This window comes from Camelus dromedarius, chromosome 23, assembly GCF_036321535.1.
Source record: "Camelus dromedarius isolate mCamDro1 chromosome 23, mCamDro1.pat, whole genome shotgun sequence".
NCBI classification, from domain to species: Eukaryota; Metazoa; Chordata; class Mammalia; order Artiodactyla; family Camelidae; genus Camelus; species Camelus dromedarius.
In genome coordinates this window covers 19,190,430-19,216,898 of record NC_087458.1, presented here as the reverse complement: position 1 = coordinate 19,216,898, position 26,469 = coordinate 19,190,430, and the positions used below count along the sequence as shown (strand labels likewise).

The 26,469-nt window shown below is 32.9% G+C and overlaps 1 protein-coding gene across 6 annotated transcripts in view; it reads right to left on the bottom strand.

The window, feature by feature from the left end:
• SUCO (SUN domain containing ossification factor) overlaps positions 1 to 26,469 on the bottom strand; it is an 83,805-nt gene that overhangs the window by 18,108 nt on the left and 39,228 nt on the right. For 3 of the 6 annotated variants that reach the window (XR_004131540.2, XR_010377546.1, XM_031435750.2), the window contains exons 10-20: positions 21,904 to 22,011; positions 20,207 to 20,312; positions 18,035 to 18,055; positions 17,777 to 17,832; positions 17,206 to 17,297; positions 16,304 to 16,369; positions 10,945 to 11,013; positions 9,920 to 10,010; positions 5,692 to 6,855; positions 3,069 to 3,156; positions 136 to 240 (exon numbers count right to left, since the gene is read on the bottom strand). Coding sequence is in view for 4 of the 6 variants with exons in the window: in XM_031435750.2 (XP_031291610.1) it covers positions 136 to 240; positions 3,069 to 3,156; positions 5,692 to 6,855; positions 9,920 to 10,010; positions 10,945 to 11,013; positions 16,304 to 16,369; positions 17,206 to 17,297; positions 17,777 to 17,832; positions 18,035 to 18,055; positions 20,207 to 20,312; positions 21,904 to 22,011 (1,966 nt within the window). In the remaining 2 variants the exon portion in view is untranslated. Of the gene's footprint in view, positions 1 to 135; positions 241 to 3,068; positions 3,157 to 5,691; positions 6,856 to 9,919; positions 10,011 to 10,944; positions 11,014 to 16,303; positions 16,370 to 17,205; positions 17,298 to 17,776; positions 17,833 to 18,034; positions 18,056 to 20,206; positions 20,313 to 21,754; positions 21,796 to 21,903; positions 22,013 to 26,469 lie in introns of those variants that run through there. The other 3 variants (XM_031435751.2, XM_064477993.1, XM_064477992.1) reach the window with 3 other exon arrangements.

The following is a 26,469-nucleotide window of genomic DNA, read 5'->3' as shown; positions in this document are numbered from 1 at the left end:
CCAAAACTTTAAAATACCACATTCGAGTGTTCTGAAAAAGTTCTCTATACGTGACAATCTTGTTTGATTAAAGTTCTTAGATATCAAGCCTGCCTTCATGACACTGTGTCACACACCACCACCAGTAACACTAACCTCATGTTTTAATTCCGCTACTGTTGTTGATAAATTTGAAACAAGCTGCGTCATGTTGGTCAGCTGTGCCTGTAGCAACTGGATGGCTTCAGTCTGCCGCTGATCCTATGATAAAAGAAGACATAAGCGTTATTCTTTTTGTGTTTCATCTGTACGTTAACTACACTATAAATTCAAGCAAAAAAATCCAGAAAAACTGTTAAATTCCTCAGGAGGGAAAACATATTAGTAGAAAGCTCTTACTGAATGAATGTTGTAAACGTGAACCAGAAATTTTAAAAAAACAAAACATTTTAAGAATTTGAGACTGTTCAACCCTCCTCCTCTGCCAAAAAAAAAAAAAGGCCACTCACTGCTACCATGTAGAATATTGTCTAATAGAAGTTAATAAATTACTTTTTAAGTTAATAGAGGCTCCATATGTAAAAATCAGCCTATAACCAGCTATATGCAAAGTAGTCACTTTGTCAAATGTGTCTTTTTAAACCAAAGCAACTGGCACAAAGACATGCTGGAGAAATTTTGAAGAATGTTTCTAGATACAAAGCAGGCTCATACCAAGAAGATTTAAAACTTCTATTTCATAGCATATTAGGATGGAACTTAGGATGTCACACAGACAATATGTACAACTGATCATCTATCTAGTCAAATGCTGGGTTATCAATGAAAAGAAATTCATCCAAAACACCCATCTTTCCAGCTCTGAATTTTAGAAACTTTTATAATCAACAAATAGGTCTTTACTTAAGCTAGCATTTACATGCATATTTTAGAGACATACATTGTATTCATGGTTGTGAACCTACATTAGGTAGACTATACTAAAAATTTCAACTTACTAATGAATTTGAGGAGGAGGAAAAGAGAGCCAGAAGTTAAGGAAATCCAACACTCTAATTTAGGCCCCCTGGGGGAGGGAATAGCTCAAGCGGTGGAGCACATACTTAGAAAACACAAGGTCCTGGGTTCAATCCCCAGTATCTCCTCTAAAAATAAGTAAATAAACCTAATTACCTCCCCACTCCAGGACCCTATATGAAATAGCTACATAATCATTTACTACTCAAATTTAGATTTAAATAAGTTTTAAGTCTCAACTATGTGTGTGTGTGTGTGTGTGTGTGTGTGTGAAGGGGGGGGGATGTATAAAACTGTAACAAAAAGCTTCCCTTACTTCCCTCACTGTGATCTACTGTGGTACTTTCTATCCTACTTAATTTTTTTTTAAATGCAGAATGTGATTCAATAAATTGTTTCTTTGACTCACATTTGACAAACACTGATAAATTCTAGACAGTTTTAAAGGACATGCTATTAAAAATATTACGTTGGTTAAAACTTATAATCAAGATTTACTTCCAATAGTGTTAACAGATGAGATTATTGAAAAGTACTTAAACAGGTCCCTGAGACATAAAGCACAGATGTTACATAAAAAGCAGAGAAAAAATATAGAGGGAAAATTATTGCATTAAAATTAATGAAGAACTAAATAAATATTGTGTTCAGGGGTCAGAGGACTTAGAACTATTAAGCTGTCAATTCTCCAAATTGATCTAGAAAGTCAACACAATCCCAATCAAGATACAAACAGGTTTTCTGTTTGGTAGCAACTGACAAACTGATTCTAGTATCTGTACTGGCCAAATCCAGATTAGTCAAAAGAGTTTTAGAAAAGAAGAGCAAAGTTACAGGATTGAAATTACCTAACTTTAAGAATTCCTACAAAGTTACAGTAATCACAACAGTGTGGTATTAGCAAGAAGACAAACAGATGAGCAGAACAAACAGAACCCCAGAAACAAATCCACATATATATGGTGAAATGATTTTTATCAAAAGTACAAAGAAAATTCAGTGGAGAAAAGACAGACTTTTCAACAAATGATGCTGGAAGGAAGGAATATTCATGTTTCTCATCCTCTCTCCCTCAAAAGCACTTTGAGCCATACTTTGTAACATGTTAAAAAATTAAAATGGATTATAAACCTATTGCAAAACTAAAACTATAGAAATTCTAGAAGAAAACACGGGAAAAAAAATCTTTGTGACTTTGGTTTAGGCAAAGACTTTGTAGAGCAAAGAGAAAATGGGTAAACAGCTTCAACAAATTAAAAACTTCTGTTCTTCAAAAGATGCATTTAAGAGAATGAGAAAAAAGTAACAAACTAGGAGAAAATATTTACAAAGCATATCTCTGACAAAGGACGTGTATTCAGAATATGTAAACAATTCTCAAACCTCAATTTAAATAAAAGGAGGAATTTTGTGTGGAACCACAATGATAACATGTCACAAATTGAGAATAAGACGCAACTTAAACTCTACAACTTGAGGCCTCCTCACCTCACCTCACCGTCCTCAAATCCCAAATAATCTTTTAGAAAAGTATAAATTTTCCTCATCATGGTAACATACTATAAAAACTTATTAACAAACATCATGTTTAATGGTACAACACTGAAATCAGTCCCTTAAAATCAACAAGACAGGGGAATGGCCACTACCATCAGTCCTACAGTATAGCTCTATGCAAAACATAAAAGGGAAAAAAAGAAATTAAAAGGTATAAAAATTAAAAAGAAGAAACAGAGCTGTTCTTATTTGCAACCAGTAAAACTATCCACATAGAAAACCACAAATGATTTTAGAATTTTAAGGAGTTGTGCAATATCCACTGCACTTCTACACACGTACATATGCACAAATCTTGAAATGTAAGTCGGATAATGTTCAAGAAAATTTTCCCTAGAAGAGAAAATGATACTAACAGCTAGAAAACTTCCCAAACATGACATCATTTTACAGGCTTAATCATCAGCTATTAGGGAAAGAGTGAACCAACATTACTTACCCTTCTTAACAGTGAGATACCACAAAATTCAGTGGAAATTTATATAAAAAGTAAATGAGGCATGAAGATGACCAACCTGCTCCTCTGCTATTCTCGAAGTGTTCTGAAGCTTTATTATTGTTTTATTGAAAGCCTTTTGCATTTCTTCCATTTGTTTCCGGTACCTAAGGAGTAAGAATTGATTTTAATTTCTTATTTCTTTATTTATTAGTGGAAACACAGTTCATATTTCAATATATGAGAGAAATCAATTTTTTTTCTGAAAATAACTCTTTTGAGGCCTGTGCAATACAGGAAAATTTACAAAGGTAAAATAAAGAGGTCCCTTGAGGTATCTGCCACCTCAACATCAATTCAATGCTTCTCATTTCTTTATAAGATTTATTAGTCACAGATACAGTCAATTAATCTGTGACAAAGGATCTATGAATATACAATGGGGAAAGAACAGTCACTTCAATAAATGATGCTTGGAAAACTGAATAGCCACATGCAACTGAATGATACCATACACAAAAATTTAACTCAAAATGGATTAATGACTTGAACCTAAGATGTAAAACAATAGAACTCCTAGAAGAAAACATAGACAGTAAGCTCCTTAATATCAGTCCCAGCAATGTTTCTTTGGATATAACACCAAAAGCAAAGGCAACAAAAGCGAAAGAAAAACAAGTGGGACTACATAAAACTGAAAAGTTTTTAAACAGCAAGGAAAATCATCAACAAAATGAAAAGGCTATTTACCAAACAGGAGAAAGTATTTGCAAATTATTAATCAGATAAGGGGTTAATATCCAAAATATATAAAGAAATCATATAACAGCAAAACAAAACAAAACAAAAAACATTTTAAAAGTTGGCAGAGAATCTGCATAGATATTTTCCCAAAGAAAACATACATGGCCAACAGGTACATGAAAAGGTGCTCAACATCATTAATTATCAGGGACATGCAAATCAAGACCACAATTTGTTACTACCTTACATCTGTTAAAATGGCTATTACCAAAAAAAAACAAGAAGTAACACTTGGTGGTGAGGATGTACTGAAAAGGGAACCCTTCTACACTGTTGGTTGGGAATATAAATTGGTACAGCCATTATGGGAAACTGTATGGTGGTTCCTTAAAAAATTATAAACAGAACTTTCATATGATTCAGCAATTCCACTTCTAGGTATTTTGAAGAAAATGAAAAACACTAACTTGACAAAATATCTGCACCTCCATGTTCACTGCAGCATTATGTACAATAGCCATGGCATGGAAGCAAACTAAACATCCATCAATGGAAGAATGGATAAAGAAAATGTGTTATGTGTATACCATGGAGTATTACTCAGCCATAAAAAAGAAAGCCTTGGCATTTGTGACAACATAGATTGACCTTGAGAGCATTATGCTAAATGAAATAAGTTCAACAGACATATGGTTGTTCTCACTTATATGTGGAATCTAAAAAAAAAAGAAAAACCCACAAACTCACAGGTACAAAGAACACATTGGTGACTGCCAAAGGAGGAAGGTAAAGGGTGGGCAAAATTGATAAAGGGGGTCAAAAGGTAAAACTTCCCAGTTATAAAACGAGTAAGTAATAGAGATGTAATGTACAGCATAGTAACTATACTTGATAATACTGGATTGTACTGTATATCTGAAAGCTGCTAAGAGAGTAGATCTCAACATAAGAAAAAAGAAGTGTAACTGTGATGATGATGTTAAACAGATTCACTGTAGTAATCACTTCACAATATATACAAATATCAAATCATTACACTGTACATCTGAGACTAATATAATGTCATATGTCAATTACATATCAATAAAAAAAAGATTTGTTAGTGATTTCTGTGGTTCTTTTAGTGGGGCGAATTGGGTGGGGATGGAGAGAGGCAACAGCAGGGTGAGAGGTAGCTAGCAGGCAAGCAAAGACACCCGCATACAATTTCCAATAAACTGTATGTATGAATTAAGAAACTCCCTTTAGCATATAATGATAACCTTAGTGACATCTCATTAGCAACATTTCAATTTAAGAGGAATAGAAAATCCAGTGCCTAGGTGGTTACAAAATGTTGGAGGAAAATCCCTAAGGATGTTAGACACTTAAGGGATTTAAAAAAAAAAGTAAATAAGATTGAAAACTGGAGAACTGTGCCTAGGGTCTTAATCACTGCATAAGCAAGCACACTGTCACTGCCTCCGGCACTCAACAGCACAAGAGCATAAATTACTACAACTAGGACTAGGATGCTAGGACTTGTATGAAGGGATGCAAATATTGCCTAATCATCCAGTTTAGTCTATTCTAGTCTTCACCTACTTAAATTCTTAAATATCTTGCAAGTTCCACAAAGAGCTTTCAAGTCTATAGCCTCTAATTTTTCCTGTGAGTGCTCTGGGAATCAAACAATAAAAGTGGCTAAAGTTAAGCAACAGAAGGAGAAACTGATTATACGTAACTCAAACTTGTTATCTGCCTAATAAATATATTACATCATTTAATACCTTAATACCAAAATCAATTCTTAAAGTCATCGATCAAAATCCAAGTCACTTTCTTTCTCCAGCTAAAACTGTGCTTATTACTACTATATCATGAGATAATTAAATCCTCTCCTTCTCTAGCCACAGATGATACTCTGCTACTTAGCTCACTGAGCAAAGTGGACTGTGCTAATTCACAAGAAAGCTTACCTTTGGCTAAGCTCCTCCAGATAGCGACCACTGAGAGACATGTTAACTTCTAAGGCTTTAATACGATTATTAAGTCTCATAAATACTGACTCCTTTTGGTTTGATCCATGTACAAGATTTCCATTAGCATATCCTAGATCTGAAGAATTTTGCAATTCAGCATAAAAATCTGTAGCTGTCCTCTGTAACCCTCTTAAAAGGGCATCTTCTGGAGACTGTTCGTCCTCTTTTACTTCAGGTAATGAAGAAGAATCCGCAACAGGAGTCAAAAGTTGCTTTGGTGTGTCAGCTATGTTCATTTTGGCTTCCCCATCTTCACTGTCAGGCACAGTAGCTGTGTTTAGAGGTGGCACTATTGTTTCAGAAAGCTTTGTGATAATTTGCATGGAGTTTATGTCTTCTTTTACAATATTACCCATTATTTCATTAAGTTTATTTGTTTCATAGATCACAGCTGGTTTCTCTATAGAACTAAAACTCTCAGACTTTTTTTCTGTTTCATTATCAACCTCAGCAGAACTTTCTTGGGGACTCACTTGTGATGGTGTATGTCCTGCCTCATATTTAATAGGCTCAGATACTTCTATTTTAGATAATGAACTGATTTCCGGAGTAACATCTAAGGGAAGAGACTGAGAAAGAGTTTGAGGAAGGCTCGGTTCAAGTTCAATGGCATCTACAGTGTGATTAATCAAATCTCCTTGGTGCATACTACTTAAGTCACCTAGAACAATGGTTTCTGCTTCCTTTTCCTTACTCTTACTGTCCATTTCTCCACCTGAAGGTTGCAATACTGAAACATCTACTGATTCTGCAGGAAGTACTAATGGTGGTTGAGCTGATACAAGGTAATCTTTTTCTTTACTCTCAAGAGTTCTGCTGCGTTGCCGATAATGAGCAACTCTAACTGAACACCATTTATATATGTATTCTGAAAAACTAGAAATACAACAAATTGTGGTCAGTTCACTGCAAAATATTTGTGTCTCTGACTCAAACCAGGGTGATGTTTCATCCTCTTGTTCACCACTACCCAGAAGGGTCACTGTAGAGGGACTTGCCTCCTCTTCTTCCTCTTGAACTAGTTGTACAATGGGACTCTCTTTTGTAGAATCTGCTGCTGATGGCTCTGTGTCATGTTCATGTCCCTCAGTGGTTACAAACCTAGAAATACATATCCATAATCACAAATCACTTTAATCAGAAATCTAAAGATAAAATTATGTTTAAGGAAAATAAATGCAGCATACATAAGATAAAAGAAAGGCTAGAAATACAGGAAAAACTCACATTTATTTTGGAAGAATTTTTCCCCTTCAAATCACTTTCATTACAAAAACAATATTATTCAGAAATGGTAACAGAAAGATCATTTATCAAGTGACCAGCCAGATGACTCACCAAATCAAATTTTTCTTAATCTCTGTTTAAGAATTCTTTGTACAGGAATATTTCCATTTACTGAATGTATCTTGTACCTTTCCCTCCCATATTCACCAAATCTTTGTAAGCCTCGTTATCTCTCGTATCAGAAACTGTGAGCTACCCAAGGGCTATAAAAGTCACAGAGCTAAAACTAGAAGCCAGGACTCTTATTACGAATGCATTTTGTGCGTGAATATCCTATTTTCAAAAGGCCAACACAGCTGACCCTTCAACAAGGTGGAGGGTTAGGGGTGTGGACCCTTTGCACAGTCAACATCAGTGTATAACGTATTCAGCCCTCTGTGGCCACAGTTCCTCTATATCCGTGGTTCTGCATCTGCAGATTCAACCAATCGTGATTATGTGTACGACAGTATTTACTACTGAAAAAAAAATGTGTGATGTGTGTATAAGTGGACCTGTGCAGTCCAAACCCACGTTATTCAAGGGTCAACTGCAGATTTCTCAAAGGTCATTTTTCTATGGATGAGTTGAGAAATTCGAACATGGCATTTACTTATACATACATACACACACACACACACACACACACACACACACACACACACACACACACACACACACACACACACACACACAAGAGTGCGCCACCTACTTTAGGGAGAAGAAACATACTATCCCTCCCCCCAAACAATCTCAATATCATCTGGGCTAATTTTCAATTATTTAAAGCTAAATTACTTAGCCATTTTAATGAAAATCCTGGCTAATCATAAATGAATAGTGCTACTAACTCAATCCCATCTTTGGGCTCTAGAATATGTGTGTAGGGGAGAGTGGGGAATTGAGCTGGTGGGAACAGTGCTGTAAACTACACTACAGTATCTGTGATTCCTTCCGAGATAAAGATAACGAATTTCTGGATACAGTCCTTGCAGCACCAAAGTTACAATCTGAAAAAAAATGTAATTTGAATACCAAAAAGAAATATCTTCATATACAAATTTTTCTACTGTGAAAAACTACTAAGAATGCCAGGAAAAGTCTTCAAATAAAGATCAATATCACAAGAGCAAAAGTAGGAATAAAAAAAGACAGTATCTAAAAGCTGGACTTTCATTTCATTGGCAGAAAAATAGTAAACAGACTAAACTAAAACACAGTTGGGCTCTGCTTCTCTAAACAGATGGTACAGATACAGATACATAGTCTCTGTATAATATTTATTACATATTAAGGTGGAACACTACTTACTATCTACCAAGTAAATTATGACAGTAAAAAGGAGCAATGTCTGAAGAAGGGGAGGGAGAAAAACTAAACTGAATCAATTTGGTAAAAATTAAGTTATATATCATCTGTATATACCCTGATCAGAGTTATGCTTTAAAAAACTCAGATCTGAGAAAAGAAAATAAATCATCTTTTCATAATAACTTTAGCAATAACACCCTATCACGGATTCTTTTATTTTCACTTGTTTTTTTCAGAAGATTGCCATATGATCATTAGAAAGAATTTAAGACAAACATACATGAAGAAATATTATGCAAAAAGATTAACAATTGTGCAAAAACAGCTACTAAAAAACAAACTCTAACATAGACAAGTAAGAACTGCTAATATTAGCCTGATGTGATATCATTCAACAAATATTCATATGTATATGGGGGGGGTGAGTGTGTATATGCATGTTTGTGTATATATGTGTAAAATGAAGTTAGTCTCATTTTAGTTTTGAAAAATAAGACACACTATGTGTTGTTAACTAAAGAACCTTGTTACAAAACCAGGACAGCTCTACATAATTAGAAACACCAAGAATATCTATTGCAAAGAGATTTCTGGGGACCTTATAGGAGTCAGTGACACACAATGCTGTATCTTCTCTCTAATCACCCAATAAGTATCTCTAATCACCCAATAAATATCTTTAGTCACTTCCAGGATTAAAATAGGAGAATACAAAGTTGGCACTGTGCCCTTCGAAGCATAAAAATCTCATTTTTGAATTAGTATAATACTTAGGAATTACAGCTCAATTCCTGCAGGTTTCATTTATTATCTTGAACTGCTTCATGTTCAAATATCTCATCATATTCAGTAAAGTTCCTCTGGGAAAAAGGGCTTTCAAAGTTCTAGAGGGAGTATATCTAATGAAATATACATAAGTTAAAATTATAATAACTATCTATACACCCTAATTATCCCAATAACTCAAATCATTATGAGCTTATCTGTTAATGGATTAGAAGCAGAAGTGCCAATAAACCTTAGTCATCTCTGGTAGAAAAGACCAAAAAAACAAGGATACTTAACGTTTTACCTATATATTTATACATCCCTGCCCAAAGTGCCCACTGCAACCTGGGGAAAAGACCTGTATCATTCAATTTCAGAAACACTGTAAGAGGCTGCTGTGTGACAAACACAGAAGCTAAAAACCACTGCTCTAAGTACTTCAAGTATTCCTTACAGCTTTGGAGGCATAGCACAGATACTTAATCAATGTTTTTCAATTTGAACCTAATAAAAACAGGCCTTTAGAACGTGTCATCAAACTTATATCTGTAGAGGTAGGTCAATTATTTGCAATAAGGAAAAGATTAAGTATTGTAAATAAGGAAAGTAATAATGTAATATCAGAACAACAAACATTCGGTCTGGAGTGAAGTGAATTCCTGGCATCCAAAAAGCAACTCAAAGATGTTTTAAGTGGCTATGGATCAGAATCAGAGCTTTCTGTAGATAATCATTTCACATAAATCGCAAGTACCTTTTTATGTACTAGTATACTTAGCTCTCCACTTTATAAGAACTCTAATATCACAATATAACTTACTCATGTGATGGAACAGGAGCTGAAACAGGAGCTGATTCAGGCATTTTAGGTGCAGTTGTGGCAGTGGCATTCTCAGAAATACTTTTATTTCCTATTTTAAGAAAGATGCCCATATTGAGTTTAATTTTCAAAAGCTATACCACGGAAATATTTCACTATAACAAATAAAGAACTTTAGTTTCTCGAGGGAGAAGAAAAAAAATTCAAATAGGTTTACTACTGCAGACTTTTTTTTTCCATCAAAGTCCTTTTAGAAAGAAATGATCGTACAAAGTCACAATTACAAGTAATGCATATTCTTTGTCAGCCTCTCAGATAATTAAAGCAAGTAACATGACTATAAATTTTGTGTAATCTCTTACATGATTAATAAGACACCTGAGTTACTAAAGAGAGTAAGACATAAATGAGTGATTTTAAGATTGTACTTGGAACTAAGTACTTTTTTATTGAAGTCTATTTGGCATATCATATTAGTTTCATGTGTATAACAGTGATCTGACACTTGTATACACTGCAAAATGTTACCACCTGTCACCATACTGTATTACTCAAGACGTACATTATAACCCCATTAACTTCTTTATTGTGTAACTGAAACTAAATATTTTTGGGAGAAAAAAAGGCAAGATTGTTTTTCTCCTTGCTAATAAAATTCTTTTTTGGCATTCTTTAAGGAAAGAATTGCTCTCTAAACTAAATAGCTACTTGATTAAAAGAAAAAACATAGTTGAAGTACTACTAGAGCATCAAAGCCTCAAGAAAAAGATAAGGGATAAAATCATTACTTCTACAGCAGGGAAGAGTCAAAAACCAAATTCACGATTTCATATAGACAGGATTTTATTATTAAAGAGAAATTGTGAAATTAAATAATGAATAACGGAAGATTGGTAAGTTTCTTTGGATCGTTCCTACATTTCTAAATGAAAAGGCAAATTGCTTGGTTTATTAATTAATTTTCCTAACTGGGAAGACCCCTGGAGTATCATAATATTTAAAAGACCCATAAAATGATTAGGTACCTTCTGTCAGGTCTTCAGTTTTTGCTCCCAGAATATTAGCGGCAATATTCACCATATTTAGAATGGCATCTAAAACAAAATTCAATCAGAAAAAAATACCAATACACCTACATATTTTCATATAACTTAATATCAGATAGTCAAAAACCATCTGTAATGGTCTTTTTTGCATTTTTTTGGACAATCATTTTTGCTTACCTCACTATGTAAGTCCAATATAGGACACAAATTTCAGCTGAAAAGTGTAAAGCATAAATCTGAATTTTTATGTTCAGAAGGATTTTAAAATTTAATTATGCTTCTTTCATAAAACGTCTCCCAAACCTTTTAGCAAAACACTACTTTTTGTTTTTTTAATTTCCTCTTTGATTTCACCATTGACCCACTGATTTTGTTTTGTTTTGTTTTTAGCAAAATACTATGTTCAGCATATTACAAGTATAATTCAACATATAATCTGTGATGGGACAGGGAAGAAATGTGACAACCAAAATTCAAATTTTACAAAAAGGCCTTTTTTTCTTTAAAATGGTTCTATAGTTAAAAATGGTTCTATAGTTTAAAACAAAAACAAAAAAGCTGGAAGAAACCAAAGTTTTTCCTAAACAGATAGGTGACTATCGTAGGTAAAACTAAATAAAACAGGAAGACTATTATGCAAAGGAAAGCAGAAAGACTTTATTTTCAGCCATGAACATAAGGTATCTATTGGTAATATGATTAAATCCCAAATTGATACTGCATAGAATTGTACTTTTTGATGACTTTTAACAATGTTTTATGTACAATAAATCATACAAATTCTTCTGTGAATTGGGTGGGTATGGGCATGGACAGATGAATTAAAAATCAAAGTCATAAAACAAGTATTGTAGGTAAAGTCATCTGCATACTTGCTAATTCTGCCTCTCTTTCCAAAAAGGGAATCTCAATGATGAGTAAAGTGTTACAAATCTTAATATCTATATAAATAACGGAAGGTACATGGGAATCACAAAATAGCAGAACTCCATGAAAAGCTGATGCTGGGAACAGGAGGCTTCCTTCTAGTAATATGATGTATTTCAAGGGAAATTAACTTCCACCTCTAATCTAACCTCTGAATTTCCACTAGAAGTTAATTCACCAGTATCAGGTATCCCTCCTATTAAAATACTGAGATGTGGCAGGGGCTACATATTAAACCTCATCAGTTTTTTCCATCTTAGTTTCCTTTCCCAAAAGAGATCCATAGGGTTTTCATCACACTTTCAATGAAAACCATAGATATGAAAAGTAGGAAAGGATCTAAAGGAAGAAAAGCCGGCACATTAAGAAAGTTGGGAACAAGCCAGGCGCTCCCACCTGGCACTGAGCCTGTAAATACATGCTTTATGGCAAGAGAAAATAGTAGGAGATTTTAGACTTTTAAAAGTGATAACTAGTAGACAGTTATTAACTTTCATCTTTACATAACTATGATTCTATAATCTGAAAGACAACAAGCAGTGGTACTCTGTTTTTTCCATTATTAATATAACACACAAAATTTTATATTCTAGGATTATAGGTCAATCTTGCCCTTTGACTTGGCAAATTGTTAAGCAGAGAAACAGTCTTAGATTTTTGGCTAAAGAGATGCCTCAGCACGAGATTGAAAACAGGAATGGAAACTCTATTTCCTCACCAACCAAAATAAAGTAACAATGTACTGTTATTTCCTCAGAAACCCAATTTTAATGTTAACCAGTATTACAACAGTAGTATCTGATCCTCTACTTAGCCTGACAGCTAAAGTTCAGTCAAAACTGACTGCTTCACAGAACTCAGAAATTTTGGCATCAAGTCTATATTCTTAGTCCCTTGTGCTTCAAAGGGCTATCTTATGTCAGATTTCAAATTTTTTGCATTAAAAAATTTTCATATTACTATTAAAATTTTAAAAATCCGTATCTATAATCTATGTAAAGAAAGTACTGTTAGTACTTATTTTTAACCTAAATTTTAATACTACTACCTACAATAAGGAAGATTTACACAACCCATTATTTAAAAATATTATTTATTATCATCATTTCAGGGGGGCCATTTAGTAACAAAAGCAAAATTTGGCAAATTGCTACTTTTTCAGCCTATCTAACCTATAAGAAATAATCTTGCTATGTTCACAGAATACTGCCAAATATAGTCTCTCTTTTTTTTTTTTTTTTTTCCTTTTGAGAGAAAGCACCTTTGGGAATATTCTGACCATTCTCAATTTGGATCCAAACACATGACAGCTTGTCATGATAATCTGATCACTAAAAAGCATTCCGAATAGGGTAAAGTAATAATTTGGAATACTGTGCTAAACTAGATATCTGTCCTCAATTTCTCCTGGATTAGCCAACGCCTTTACTTTTGAGTGGGGCAACTATTCATCCCATCCCATTCCACTAGAAATGAAATTCTTCTAGGGACCAAATATCAACATGTTATACTGGGTCTCTAGCACACGGATGGCTCTTTCTGACACAGAAAACCAACCGCCCACGCTCTAACACAACGAAAAAACTACTTCCTCCCATGTGTATTCAGCTACCTCTGCAGCATGCCTTGCGTTCACTCTGTCTTTTCCCTCTAGGACCTTAAAATACATTCATTCATAAAAAAATACTTTGACTGAAGAGAAAACAGAAACTGTACTCATCTTAAACATATACAGAAACATAAATAGAAACCCGGCCTTTAGCATATCTGATAATTCTAACAAAATGCAAATCATATTTAGGAGTAAAGGCAGACTTGTAAGAATATCAAAGCAGAGTAGTCTGGAAAATTCACACGACCAAGTACAAGGAAAGGAGAGTGGTATGAAGAATTTTTGTTGATATAAAAAATTTAAGTGTTCTGGTTCAAGAATGTAAACAAAAGATTCAGGCACAAGAGTCACCAGAAATGGCATACATACAAAGCCAAGAATGATGCTCTAAAGACAGTAGTTTCTCCCTGTTTGGCAGTTTAGCAAATTATATAGTATCAAGAATGTCTAAATATGCAGTATGTATGCTCTTTGACAACCAACAGAAATAACATATTCTGTTGACATATATTTTCTGTAACAACAAATTGCTTAATAGCAAAAGGAAATTTACATTAAAGCCACAGAATTCTGTTTTGGAAACATATAAATATTAAAAATAAATTAGGTTCAAAATTGGCCAATTTCAAGCTTATTTAGAAACTGGTGATGATTACGGTCAAATTCAGACATTCAAGCTCTTTGGCCTGGTTCCATACTGTTACTACTTCTTAAAGTTACATCACCCTGGAGGCAGTAACTAGGTCAGGCTCAAAAACATTCCTAGACTCTTCAGAAAAAACAAGAAGGCCACAGGTAAAGAAGGCAGCAGTGTTAGATCATGACTGTAAGCTATATGACAGGAAAGTCTGATCACTCTGCTGCTACTGCCCCTCTTGCTCTGAAACTTCTGAAAATGGACATCTTTTTAAACCCCATTTTTCATGCTTTGGCTCAACTGACATCCTCTCACCCATCTTGTCTCACTACACAAAATCTTTCAACATCTAGAACACTGGAAAGTAACTGGACTGCCCTTTCAGAGCTCCACAAAAGCAAAAATGAATGATGTGTTACCAAGAAACATACCTTCAAAGAAAAAGATCTGAAAGGAGTATCTAAAAAGATTCTATATCTCATTAGTTAAAATAATACATTAGTCAGAGAAGTGATTACAAATAGGGAAGTGTCCTCCAGTGAAAAGATTTTAATGGTGTCTTGGAGTTAATCTCATAGGAAAGCAGAAAAAGAAAAGCAGTAATATCAACAAAGTTTTCCTTTATTTAAAACCATAGTAAGGCATTATTCCCCTAAGGTGCCCCTTCCTCTCCAGTAACCACCAGAAGCTAGAGATCTTTCAGTCTGGGACTATTTTCCAACCCCATAAAATGATGCTGCTTCCTCACAGCTAATTCAGCATCACTGAACCATGATATGACGACATAAAATTTTTACTACAAATTTAAGGACATGAACAATAATATTAATATCCAGATATAGAAAATAGCATCATTTTTTTCACTTCTAAAAACTTACATCCCACAGCAGTGAATAAGGCACCTGTTTTTAACACCATCATCAACTAGATATAGCTAAAGATTCCACTTAAAAGCAGTCAATAATATCTAAAATGTCAGCTGACTAGCAATAGAGTAAAACAAAATATACTGCACTAATCTGTAACGAAGTTAAATACTACATAAAGGATTCCCTTTACGGAAGTATTTTTAACACTCTTTCTATTTCTTAAAAAGTCCATTGAAATCTGTAGTTTTCTATGGAGAGGAAACAGGGAAGAAGGGAAGAAAGGGAAAAAAAAGAAAAGATGAAATGAAAAAGAAGTAATTCTTAATTTCATATACTGTAGCCATACAAAATATCTACCTAAGTATATGCACTACTGGTTGAGTATCTTAAAAAGCTATGAGGACAATGTACACAGTGAGACTGGGATTCAAGTAATTCAATTCACTAAGGGCAACAAGAGAAATGCACAAATAAGCAGTCTTCTAGTTTACTAAGATTTACTTTTATTAAATTCAATTATTAATCTCCAAATAAAAAGAAAACTCCTTCCAGTAAGTTTCAAATTCTTCAAGAATAACCAAAAATAACAAACATTAAAATATACCTACCTGCGTCCTAACAGTAAATATAAAGTTTCAGTTGGTAATGGTCTTTCTAGGAGTCTCCTTAGCCCACCACTAAGTTCAGATAATAGGCTGGCATTACAAAAAACTAAACAACTAGTATCTTAGTCATTGTTTTTTTTTAGTTTACAAAGAGTATATTATTATAACTATTATTGTTATTGTTTGGGAATCATTATTATGAATAAGAACAGCCTTTATGTTTTGTAATTTAGTAGGAAACTTAACCATACCTATACATTAACGAATCCTCATTTGCTACTGATGCATACCACCTCTAAATCTAATTCCTTTCCCATCCAGTATGACTACTCAGATGTGCCTACTCATATGGTCTGGGACCTCTTTAATAATTCTTTCCCCATGTAAACTAATAACCCATTCTTCACTCTAAGGAATTTGCCTAAAAATATAAGTGCTTAATTATCACAGAAGAACCAACTTGGGCTTGCATTTTTTCCTCTCTTATTTCTTTTCCTCTACTTATACTATTTTATTCCCATAGAAATACTTTCCAAAACCCAGTATCTTTGATTTCAACTCAAAGTTCACATTGGGAGTAGGAGCCTCCTAAATTATTATAACAAAATGGCCACATATGCCAGAAAAAAACAACAAAAAAAGTTGAGAAATACTCTAATAGTGACTAGGAAAACCCCAAAATACTCACTTGTAGCAGAGCCAAGAAGATTTTTTGAGGACTTATCCTCCCCAGTATTATAATCCAGTGGATAATCTGTTTAAAGAGAAAATGAAAGGTAATTATGCAGAGAACTATCATCGACAATATGCTTAAAAGCTCAAATTATGTCCTGTCAAAGTCAGCTGACATTTAAAACAGATTTTATAATAAATACATATTATACATCTAAAACAAGTTCACAAGAAGAAATAGAAACTCACAAGTCATTTATCAGACAGATACAAACCAAGGAAAATATTCCTACTGCTTACCAAAATTTTAATCATATTTGTAAGACTTTTATTCAAGCTTTCAATGTACTTTACCAACCCCTAGTAAATATCTTCACTTCACTTGTGGGAAAGCTAGGGAAGGGAAAATTAGATTTTCAGACTATGGTTTAAGACATTTTATAACAAGAAGTTCATAAAGTCGAAATGGAGGGTGTCATAAAGCCTTCTTCTACCCCTTCCGGCTCACAGGGGTTACTCAAAGGCTCAGGCCTCAATATGCTTGCTCCTGGGCTTAAGGCAAATCAAAAGAATTAATGTTCAATTCTGCTGTCAGTTACCTTAAGAGTTTAATAGGTTTTGGGGCCTGGCATAGGGATACAATCATAATACACAGCACTAATGTTATAGAAGGGCGTTCCAGTCACAAATAACTGATTGACAAGCTTGGAAAACAGCTCAATTTACAAAGCAGAAAATGACTTTAAAAAACAGGTTTAAGGAAAAATAGTTATGAGGGTTAAAAACAATGAAAAAACTAAAGTCTCAAGACAACCATCATATTGATTTTTTAAGTGACCTCTACTTACCCATTACTATTAGATATCAAAAAGCAAAAAAAAAGCAAAACATAGAAGCTACTGTTTTAAAGTCACTTACCATAGTCCTCATCAAATAGTTCTTGACGTTCTGACTGATATTGGGAATCGGCAATCTCTTCATATTCTTCTACCATGCTGGTGCCAAACACCCTATTAATGACAATTTCATTAAAGACTCAAAACCAGAGTTGTTATGACTCATCTCTTCACAATAAATGACAAAATATACCAATTCTGGCTATGTTTTGAGAGCCATTAACTTCTGGACTCTAAAACAATGACTGTTTCTTATACTGCAGTTATTAATCCACTGTTTCTATTAAAATGTTAAGGTATTTAAGGCATTTAAAAATATGTTTTTTATCAGTCTAAAAACGTTTCCAGATACTATTACCATAGCACACAAGCTGAATCAAACACATAAAACGAAGTTTCCTTCTTCTTAACTGAGGAAATTTTTACATTTTTCTAAAATATATTCAAGAGCAAGAAAGATTTAGCAGCTTGTATTTCTATAGTATTAACTTCACATAATAGAAAATTATTTCTTCACTTTAAATATATTGAGATTTTTATGTATCCCTTTTTTTCTTTTTAAACAACTCAGTAAAGTTTTTGTTCTATATTACCTTATAAGGCTTAATGGACAAAAGTGCTCTGATCCAAAATGTGATATCAGCTCCACCTAAAGAATAAAATTACATGAAATAGGAACCAGCACAGCACATGTGAGATTACCTAACAACATATTCAGTTTTTTCATTATAACATTTCTAAAAATAAAGTCCTTATTTCCCAAAAATCAATACTTGTAAAGTTTTGCTTTTTGCCATGCAGTAATATGCCATGCCCTGTTATTCAATATTGCAAAAGATAAGGTTGCTAACCTTTATGTACTTGATGAACATCTGAAGCAAGAGAAAGGAAAAGAAAAAGAGATCAGTTCCAAAGTCTGAATGACATGCCATAGCAACATTTAATATTTGTAAATTATACTGTATAATTAAAGTATAGAAAGCAATGTACTGTGATGGATAACATTGTAGTACTCTTACTTCTCTGCAGAAACCAAAGCAATGATTTAAATTTTTACTGGGGGAGGGTATAGCTCAAGCGGTAGAGCACATGCTTAGCATGCATGAGGTCCTGGGTTCAATCTCCAGTACCTCCTCTAAGAAATAAACAAATAAACCTAATTACCTCCCCCGCCCCCCCCAAATTTTAACCATCATATCTATAAAGTATAGTCCAACTATAATTAAATAAATTAACTTTAAGGTTATTAAGTTAAATAACCTAAAATTCATTGCTGCTGTTTTATTTATCCACTAAATATGAATGCATTCTAAAATTAATAAAGGGTATCAAGAAATAACCTCTCTTATGTTACTTTAAATGTTACAGATATATATCATGTATATACCTATTTATCAATTTATATATTGATATATGTAGCTACATGTATTTGTAAGTATATATTGATAAAAAGATTAGCATAATATGAAATGATATTTAATCTTGCACAATATTATAAACTGATTATTTTAGGGAAAGCATAAATTTTGGGGGTATGCTATGTTATTTCAAATATAACTTACATAACTAGAAGATATTTATCAATCCACTTGTAAAATATAAGCTATTGAAAAGTGGTTTGTAAATTTGGGTTTAGTTCTTTTGTGATAAGGAAAACCCAAGTAAATTTATATAACATTTATCACTATAAAATGAGAATAAGAAGTAATTTTTTTTTTCTTTTAGACTTAATTCTACCAAAGTCGGTTGGTTTTCTTTTTTTTTTTTTTTAAGAAAACCAATCATCAAAATGTTCTATGGTCTCCCATCATAAAAAAGAAAAAGTAAGGAGTTTTATACAGGATTTTTTATATCACCAATGAAATGTTCTTCCATTATTAACTAAGTTGATGGTATAAAGAATGGTTCTTTGAACTATTTCATAACATGTGAGTTGTCTTAATTGTAAAATTAGGTACAAGTGTATCATCTGCCAAATTATTTTTAACATTTTTTTCCTCACCATGGTATAGAAACTGTGCTATATAAAAAGGTCATTAAACAATTGTTCCAGTATCCACTTTAAAGGAAAATGAAAATGCACCTTCATTTTTCTGAACACTGCTGAATTATTACCTGAGAATATCAACTGTATTTTTTTAATTAGCATTTTTATACTGAGACTAGGAATACTACAAGTTTACCCATTTACAGAAGCCAATTTAATACATGCTTTAAAAAGACACAAGACAGTAAAATCAACAAGAGACAACTAGGTAGCTGTAAGTTTTCACATTTAAAGAAGAAGAGACTAGAAAGAAAATTAGAGCTGCTGTCATTCCAAAAGACCGTATTATTAACACAGTTGTACTTTAAGGTACAGCTATTATTTTAAAGAAAAAAAGGAGGAAATGAGAGGAGTAGGAAACTCTCATATTTAGTCTAAATCCAATTCTAGAGTGATAATTCCAGTTTGGTAGATAATTTCTACCTCTACAATGGTAGAGAAAGCAGCAGGAATACTGAATTTAAGTGGTTTAATTTTTACTTTATTTCAAATTGTTATTTGGACATACAATATTTCACCTGAATATACAAAAGGAAAAAGCTATAATGACAAATAAATGGATATTAAAATGGAAATGACCTAAGAATCAGAATCTAGTAAGTTAAGAAATTAGATCTGCTTTAAAGACTCCAGTCACTGAACATAATTTGGGTTTTAAAATAGAAAGATATATAATATTATGAAGATGACATTTTATATCAAGATTCCAAAAATATTTAAGAGTTACAACTTAGAATTTCATCAAAGCCACAGATATCAAAAAACTGGCCTAGGTTTCCAGTTACACAGAATGGAATGTATTAATTTGTCCCATTAAGTAATATATTCAAGTAAGAATTTTTTTTTTATTAAAAGAAATATTGCAGTAAATTTCCTCTTAATTTTTCTGATTTCTAAACAAGTGAGGTGAGGTACAAAGTACGAATAATAGGTATGTTTTCATTATAGAACATTGTTCTGTATATGTAAACATTACCTTCACATATTTTGCATACATCTGTTCATCTAAAGGGAAACTCTGAACATTCCTCTCATCTCTACCATGGAAAGTACCCAGCTTAATCCACTTATTTGTGGGGTATCTAGGAAATAGAAAATAAAAATATTCTTTTTTAAAAAAATCATAAACCACGTGTAGAGAGGTTCCATCACATTTTCAAAAGAGACCCTGTGCATTTTTTTTTCCTCTCCAGGTGAACAGACTCACTTAACATAGTTCAAATATAAGTACTGAGTTGAACAAATACATTTTCTTTTCCAACTAAACTCTTGACAGGTTCCTCCTTATGAGGAAAGACTACCTTGAAAAATCACACCATTATCAAATAGAAGCCAAGACAGGGCAAAGATAAAAGTAGGTCCAGGACCACTTCTTGGGGTTTGGGAGAGCTTCCAAGTAAACTAGAGGCTTTAAAACAGAAAGTAGCCAAGAGATTGTTCTGAAAGTATGAGGTACTATTCTTCGTGTACCGATAAGTGTGGTAATATAAAGTATAAGTATAAGTACTGACGGAAAGAGAAACAGAAAAAATCCTTTACTATCATATTTGGATTTCACAGATTTTACATAGCTGTTCCTCCTTTAAAAAGGAAATCTAATATAAAAGCCCAAAACTATTATTTTTGCTTACTACAGCATTTAAGAATCCCTCAAAGTAATGAGAGCTCTCTTACCATATTTAAAAAAAATACAGTTTACCTGTCAAAGCTGAACATGTCCATTTGACATACAAGAAAATTACAGCTTGGAGGAAAGGAAGTGATCTAAGCAAGGTTAGTGAAAGAAAAACGAATGAAATTCTCAACAGTCTTGAGAACTGATTTTAAAAACTATATATATGCAATGCTAAGTGTGGGGTGGGGAAGAAACACGACAAAAAACCCCAAATAATCAACGACAAAAGAACAGTTAAACAAATAACAGCATCCTCATGATACATTGTGGGTACTCAAAAAGTATTTATGGAATGAATAAACACCTCCACTGGGGGGGAAAACTTCAAGTACTCATTAAAAATGAGTTGTTTAAAACACAAAAGGATATTTTCAAGATATAAACATTAAAAACTGATTTTCTGGTAGAATTATATAAATATGTAGAAAAGACTGAAGGAATATATTAAAATGCTAAGAGAGTTATCTTTGGTTGATAGGATTGAGGTTCTCCACCAGATTCCTTACAACGTTACTTCTTTCTTTTATAACAACACACACACAAAACAGGGTTTTTTTTAAATATACTTTTACAAAAATTTATCTCATGATACAAAATGAAATACTCATGTTTTTAATAACTTTTTAAAGAAATGTTTGGAAGCCATAGAACATAATAATTAAAAGTAAGGACTTTAAAGTCATACAGATCTACTTTTGAATCTTGGTTCTCCAACTCACAAGTCATGTGACCTAGGCAAACTGCTTAATCTCCCTTGTCTGTTTCCTCATCTCATAAGGGAACAATATCAGAGGGTTGTTATAAGCACCATATAACTTAATAAAGGTAAACTGATTAATAAATACCTACCTTACAGCAGTAGTATTACTGTTCTTACACATTGATACACACTGATTAAAATAAAAGATAAAATAATTAAAGTTTTAAAATGTGACCCATTTTTAAAAATGTATTCTGGAGATCAAACATAAACTATACAAACCAGCTTTGGGATTTACCTGTCACTGATAGAAACCAGAAAGTCTTTAGGAGTAGAAGAAAATAATTCATAATTTGCAATATCAAACTGTTTTACTTGAATTGGTTCACAGAGTTCAATAACAAACCTTTAAAAAGAACACAGGGCAATTATTCAGATAAACCATCAAAATAACAGTTCATATTAAACATGACATTAACAGCTTACGTAAACTACAGTTCCATTAAGTTACTCACTAAAAATGTAAGGAAGAGGATTTGTAGCTGTAGTTATATATACATAAGGAACACCCTAAGTATACTTCTCAAGCATATCATTAGTGGGGAAAATAAAACAAGATACTGATTTTGTCCTACAATATTTTTTTAAAAGACAAAGCTTTATTTTTAATGACAAAGCTCATTCTTAGAGAAGTAATGACTTGACTAAGAACAGCTAGTAAGAGTGTAATCTGACTAAAGGGCACTTTGGCCATATTGTCTCAAAGGTATCACAGCCTTTAATTCAGCAAAATACTTTCAGAAATTTAATCTAAGAACACATGGTTCCAAATGATCATCCTTATATATACATCTTGATATAGCAAAGTAAAGTTTATAAGAGCAGGGGGGAAAAAAGCCAACCTAAATGTTTAGCATGGAGGATTGATTAACAAATTATATTTCCACCTAGACAATGAAATACCAAACAGCTATTAAAAATGGCATCAGAAACTGTACATTTCACTTATATAAAAAACTAGAAAATATAAACTAAAGTATAATGATAGAAAACAGATCTCTAACTGCTCTGGGGGTGAGGGTTGGGAGGGAAAAATACAAAGGGGCATGAGGAAATTTTGAGGGGAGATGGATATGTTCATTATCTATATTGTGGTGATCGTTTCCTAGATATATAAACATCAAAACTTACCAAATTGTACACTGAGATGTTGCTTATTGTATGTCAATTACACCCCAATAAAGCTGTTTTCAAAATACAACAAACTAGTAAATAAAACAAAAAGAGAAGCAGACTCACAGATACAGAGAACAAACTGGTGGTTACCAGTGGGGAGAGGGAAGGGGCGAGGGGCAAGAGAGGTAGGGGAGGAAAAAAGGGGTTATTATGGGTTTGTGTGTGAAAAAAAATGATACTTGGTATATACATTTATGGATATGAAACGATGCCACAAAATACTGCTGTTTAGGAAAAAATTAAAGTATGGTGTAAAATAAAGCTGCATATAGTATGGCATTTGGAGAAAAGAAATACTCATGACATCCAGCACTCTAATCAATACTTTAATAGACTATATCAAATGAGAGTATATACACTGACAATTAAATGCTAAATAAATCAAAAGCATTAAAATTAACATATTGTGTTAATTTTGGAAAGCAACAGAACAGAGTTCCAGGAAATAGTAAGAAAAGCCAGGATTCAGAGAAAAGCTCATGAAGCAAACATTTGTTGAACACTTACTCTGGGTCAGATACCCTGTTACATGATTTATATCCATCCTTTGATTTAATTCTTACAACCAAACTGCAGAGGATATTATCTCCATTTTACAGAATCATTCAAAAATCAATAATTGGTTACTTCACATTTTTCCCTTTGCCTTTTTAGGAACAGAACGTGCCCCCTTCAAAGTTGTAGCTGGGTATATGGCCACCCATCAAAAATTGTGTTCCCCAGTTTCGGCACGTAACTTAGTTCTTAGTGATGGGATGTGAGAAGTGTCCAGTGCAACTTCTAGGTCAGGTTTTTACAAGGAAGCTGCTACCTCTCCATCTGCTTTCTCCCACCTTACAGGCTAGAATAAGGATGTGGTTGGAATAAATCATCTCAGCAGTGTACACAGGGACAACATAATAGGGGTGGCAAAAAACATGACAGAAGTTGTGTGGGTCCTTTAATCGTTCTCTGTTACACCCTTGCACCAACGTGAGTTTTTATGTCAGAGAAAGTTAAATATCTATCCTATTTAAATCATGGTTATTTGGTCTCTGTTAAAGCAGCAGAGTCAAAAGCCCTAACTAATAGCCATTTAGCCAATAAATAGTAAAGCTAAAAGTCAAAACACACATCTACCTGGCTCTAAAGCCTAAACACTGTCCATTTCCACAACACCCTGAGGAGAGGAACTAAAGAAAATCAGATTCAAACTTTGCTTTTTATTTAAAATGGAGAATATACATCTAAAAGAGTTTTAGTAAGAAAAAGCTAATTCTCCCCTACCTCCTTTTTTGCATACAATATTTTCAATTTCTAAGAAGACAGGAGCTATATTACTATCAGTTAAAATAAGCTTTCAGGCAAATGTATTACCAGGTATAGAAAGTCAATTCACCAAAAAGATTTCACAATTCTAAACTCTGTATAAAACTAATAAATAGACCTATAATACATAAAATATTAGTACATATATAATGAAAGTTGATTTTAAAATGCTCTTTCATCTTTCCGCCTCATCTTTTATGTTTCCTAGGAGCAGAGAACACTGTATGCAAATTAACAGAACTACATATAAAAGCTGACAAATGCAATTTCAACATACTTCTCTTAATTATTTATAGGTCAGGAACTTTAAAAGCTCAGTGAAGTAATCTAAACGTAAGAGTAGTTTGATAAAATACCATGTATCAAAGTTTAGATGATATGACCATACTACCCAAGGCAATCTACAGATTAAATGCAATCTCCATCAAAATACCAATGGCATTTTCCATAGAACTAGAACAAATACTTTTAAAATTTGTATGGGAACACGGAAGACTCTGAATAGCCAAAACAATCTTGAGGAAGAGAGGAACAGAGCTGAAGGAATCATGCTCCCTGACTTCAGACTATATTACAAAGCTACAGTCATCAGAACATTATGGTACTGGCACCAAAAAAAGACACATAGGTCAATGGAACAGGACAGAGAGCCCAGAAATAAACCCATGCAGTTATGGCCAATTAATCTACAACAAAGGAGGCAAGAATATACAATGGAGAAAAGAAAGTCTCTTCAATATATGGTGCTAGGAAAACCAGACAGCTACATGGAAAGGAATGAAATTAGAACATTCTCTAACACAATATAACAAAAATAAACTCAAAATGGATTTAACACCTAAATGGAAAAACAGATAATATAAAACTTCTAGGGGAAAATATAAGTGGAACACTCTCTGATATAAATTGCAGCAATATTTTTTTAATCTATTTCCTAAAATAAAGGAAATAAAAGCAAAAATAAAAATAATAGAAGTTTCTATCCACCAAAACACACTTAAGTAGTTGAAAGGGCAATTCACAAACTGGAGAAATATCTGCAACATATATAATTTATATGTCCTATCCAGAGTAAAGACAAACTATCACATTGCAACCATTCTTTAAAATATACTGCTAAGTCCTATCTAGACTCCTACTAAACAATAAGAAAAAAAAAAACTAATATATCAACAGAAAATATAGGAAAAGACAAGAATCTCAGAGAAAAGAAAAAACTGGTACATGAAAATATATTTAATCTCATCAGTGATTAGGGATTCATATCTTTCTAGAATAAAAGCTCCAAAGCAGCAGAGATGTCAGCCTAATTTGGGAAACAATGTCATTTTCAGTACCAGCAACATCATGTAACAAGTGCTCGATAAATTTCAAAAGAATGAAGGAAAGAAGGAAGGAAGAAATAAGTGAATAAATGAACAAATGGACAAACTAACAAATGAACCAATATGACTGAAAATCCTAAAATGTCAATTATCCTGAAATTCACCTAAGATTTGATACAATTCCAATAAAAATGCCAGTATGATTTTTTTTTAGAACTCAACAAGATGATTCTAATATTTAAAAAAAAAAACAAAGGGATAAGAATAGTAAAGATACTCTGAAGATGAGGTATAAACTTATTCTACCAGATATTAAGAATTATAAAGCTACAGTGGGACTGTGTGGTCTTAAGACATGTTACATGGGTCAACCAACTCAAATCAGGTAAAATCAGTTAAAGGTGTTCTGAGGTTCTTTAATTATACAATCAAAAGACACATAAACAGATGAGCAGAAAGTAAAATATACAGTAAACACATACACAAATACATGCTGTCTGCAGAAACATTAAAATACAAATGGGTAGCTATGAGCACTTATTCTGTAAACCAGAAGAAAACAAAATGCTTTGTATAACTTCATCCCAGCATGTTTTTGCTTGAAATACAAAATTTTGGAGCATAAAAATTGAGTTGTTACTGACTGTAAGGGCTTTTACAAACAAAAACCCCCAAAATAACATTTTGATTATGATCTCTGATAACCATTTCCTCAAATTCAATTTACAGACCAAGTGGGCACATGGAAAAATTAAGTTTTTCAATATTATCCCTTAATGCCCTTAAATAGTTTGGTGTTAATTTTCAAACTGAACTTAAATATGCATATTAACAAAAGGAATGAAAGCCAAAAGTAGAAAAGAATAAGTATTATCTCTAAAATTTAAAGAATTTCTCTTTAAATTAAAGCATATATTTATATTAGTCGATCAATATGATGGTGATTTACCTCAATTCTTTTTTAAAACAGCTGTTTTTGAGCAACAAAATCAAGT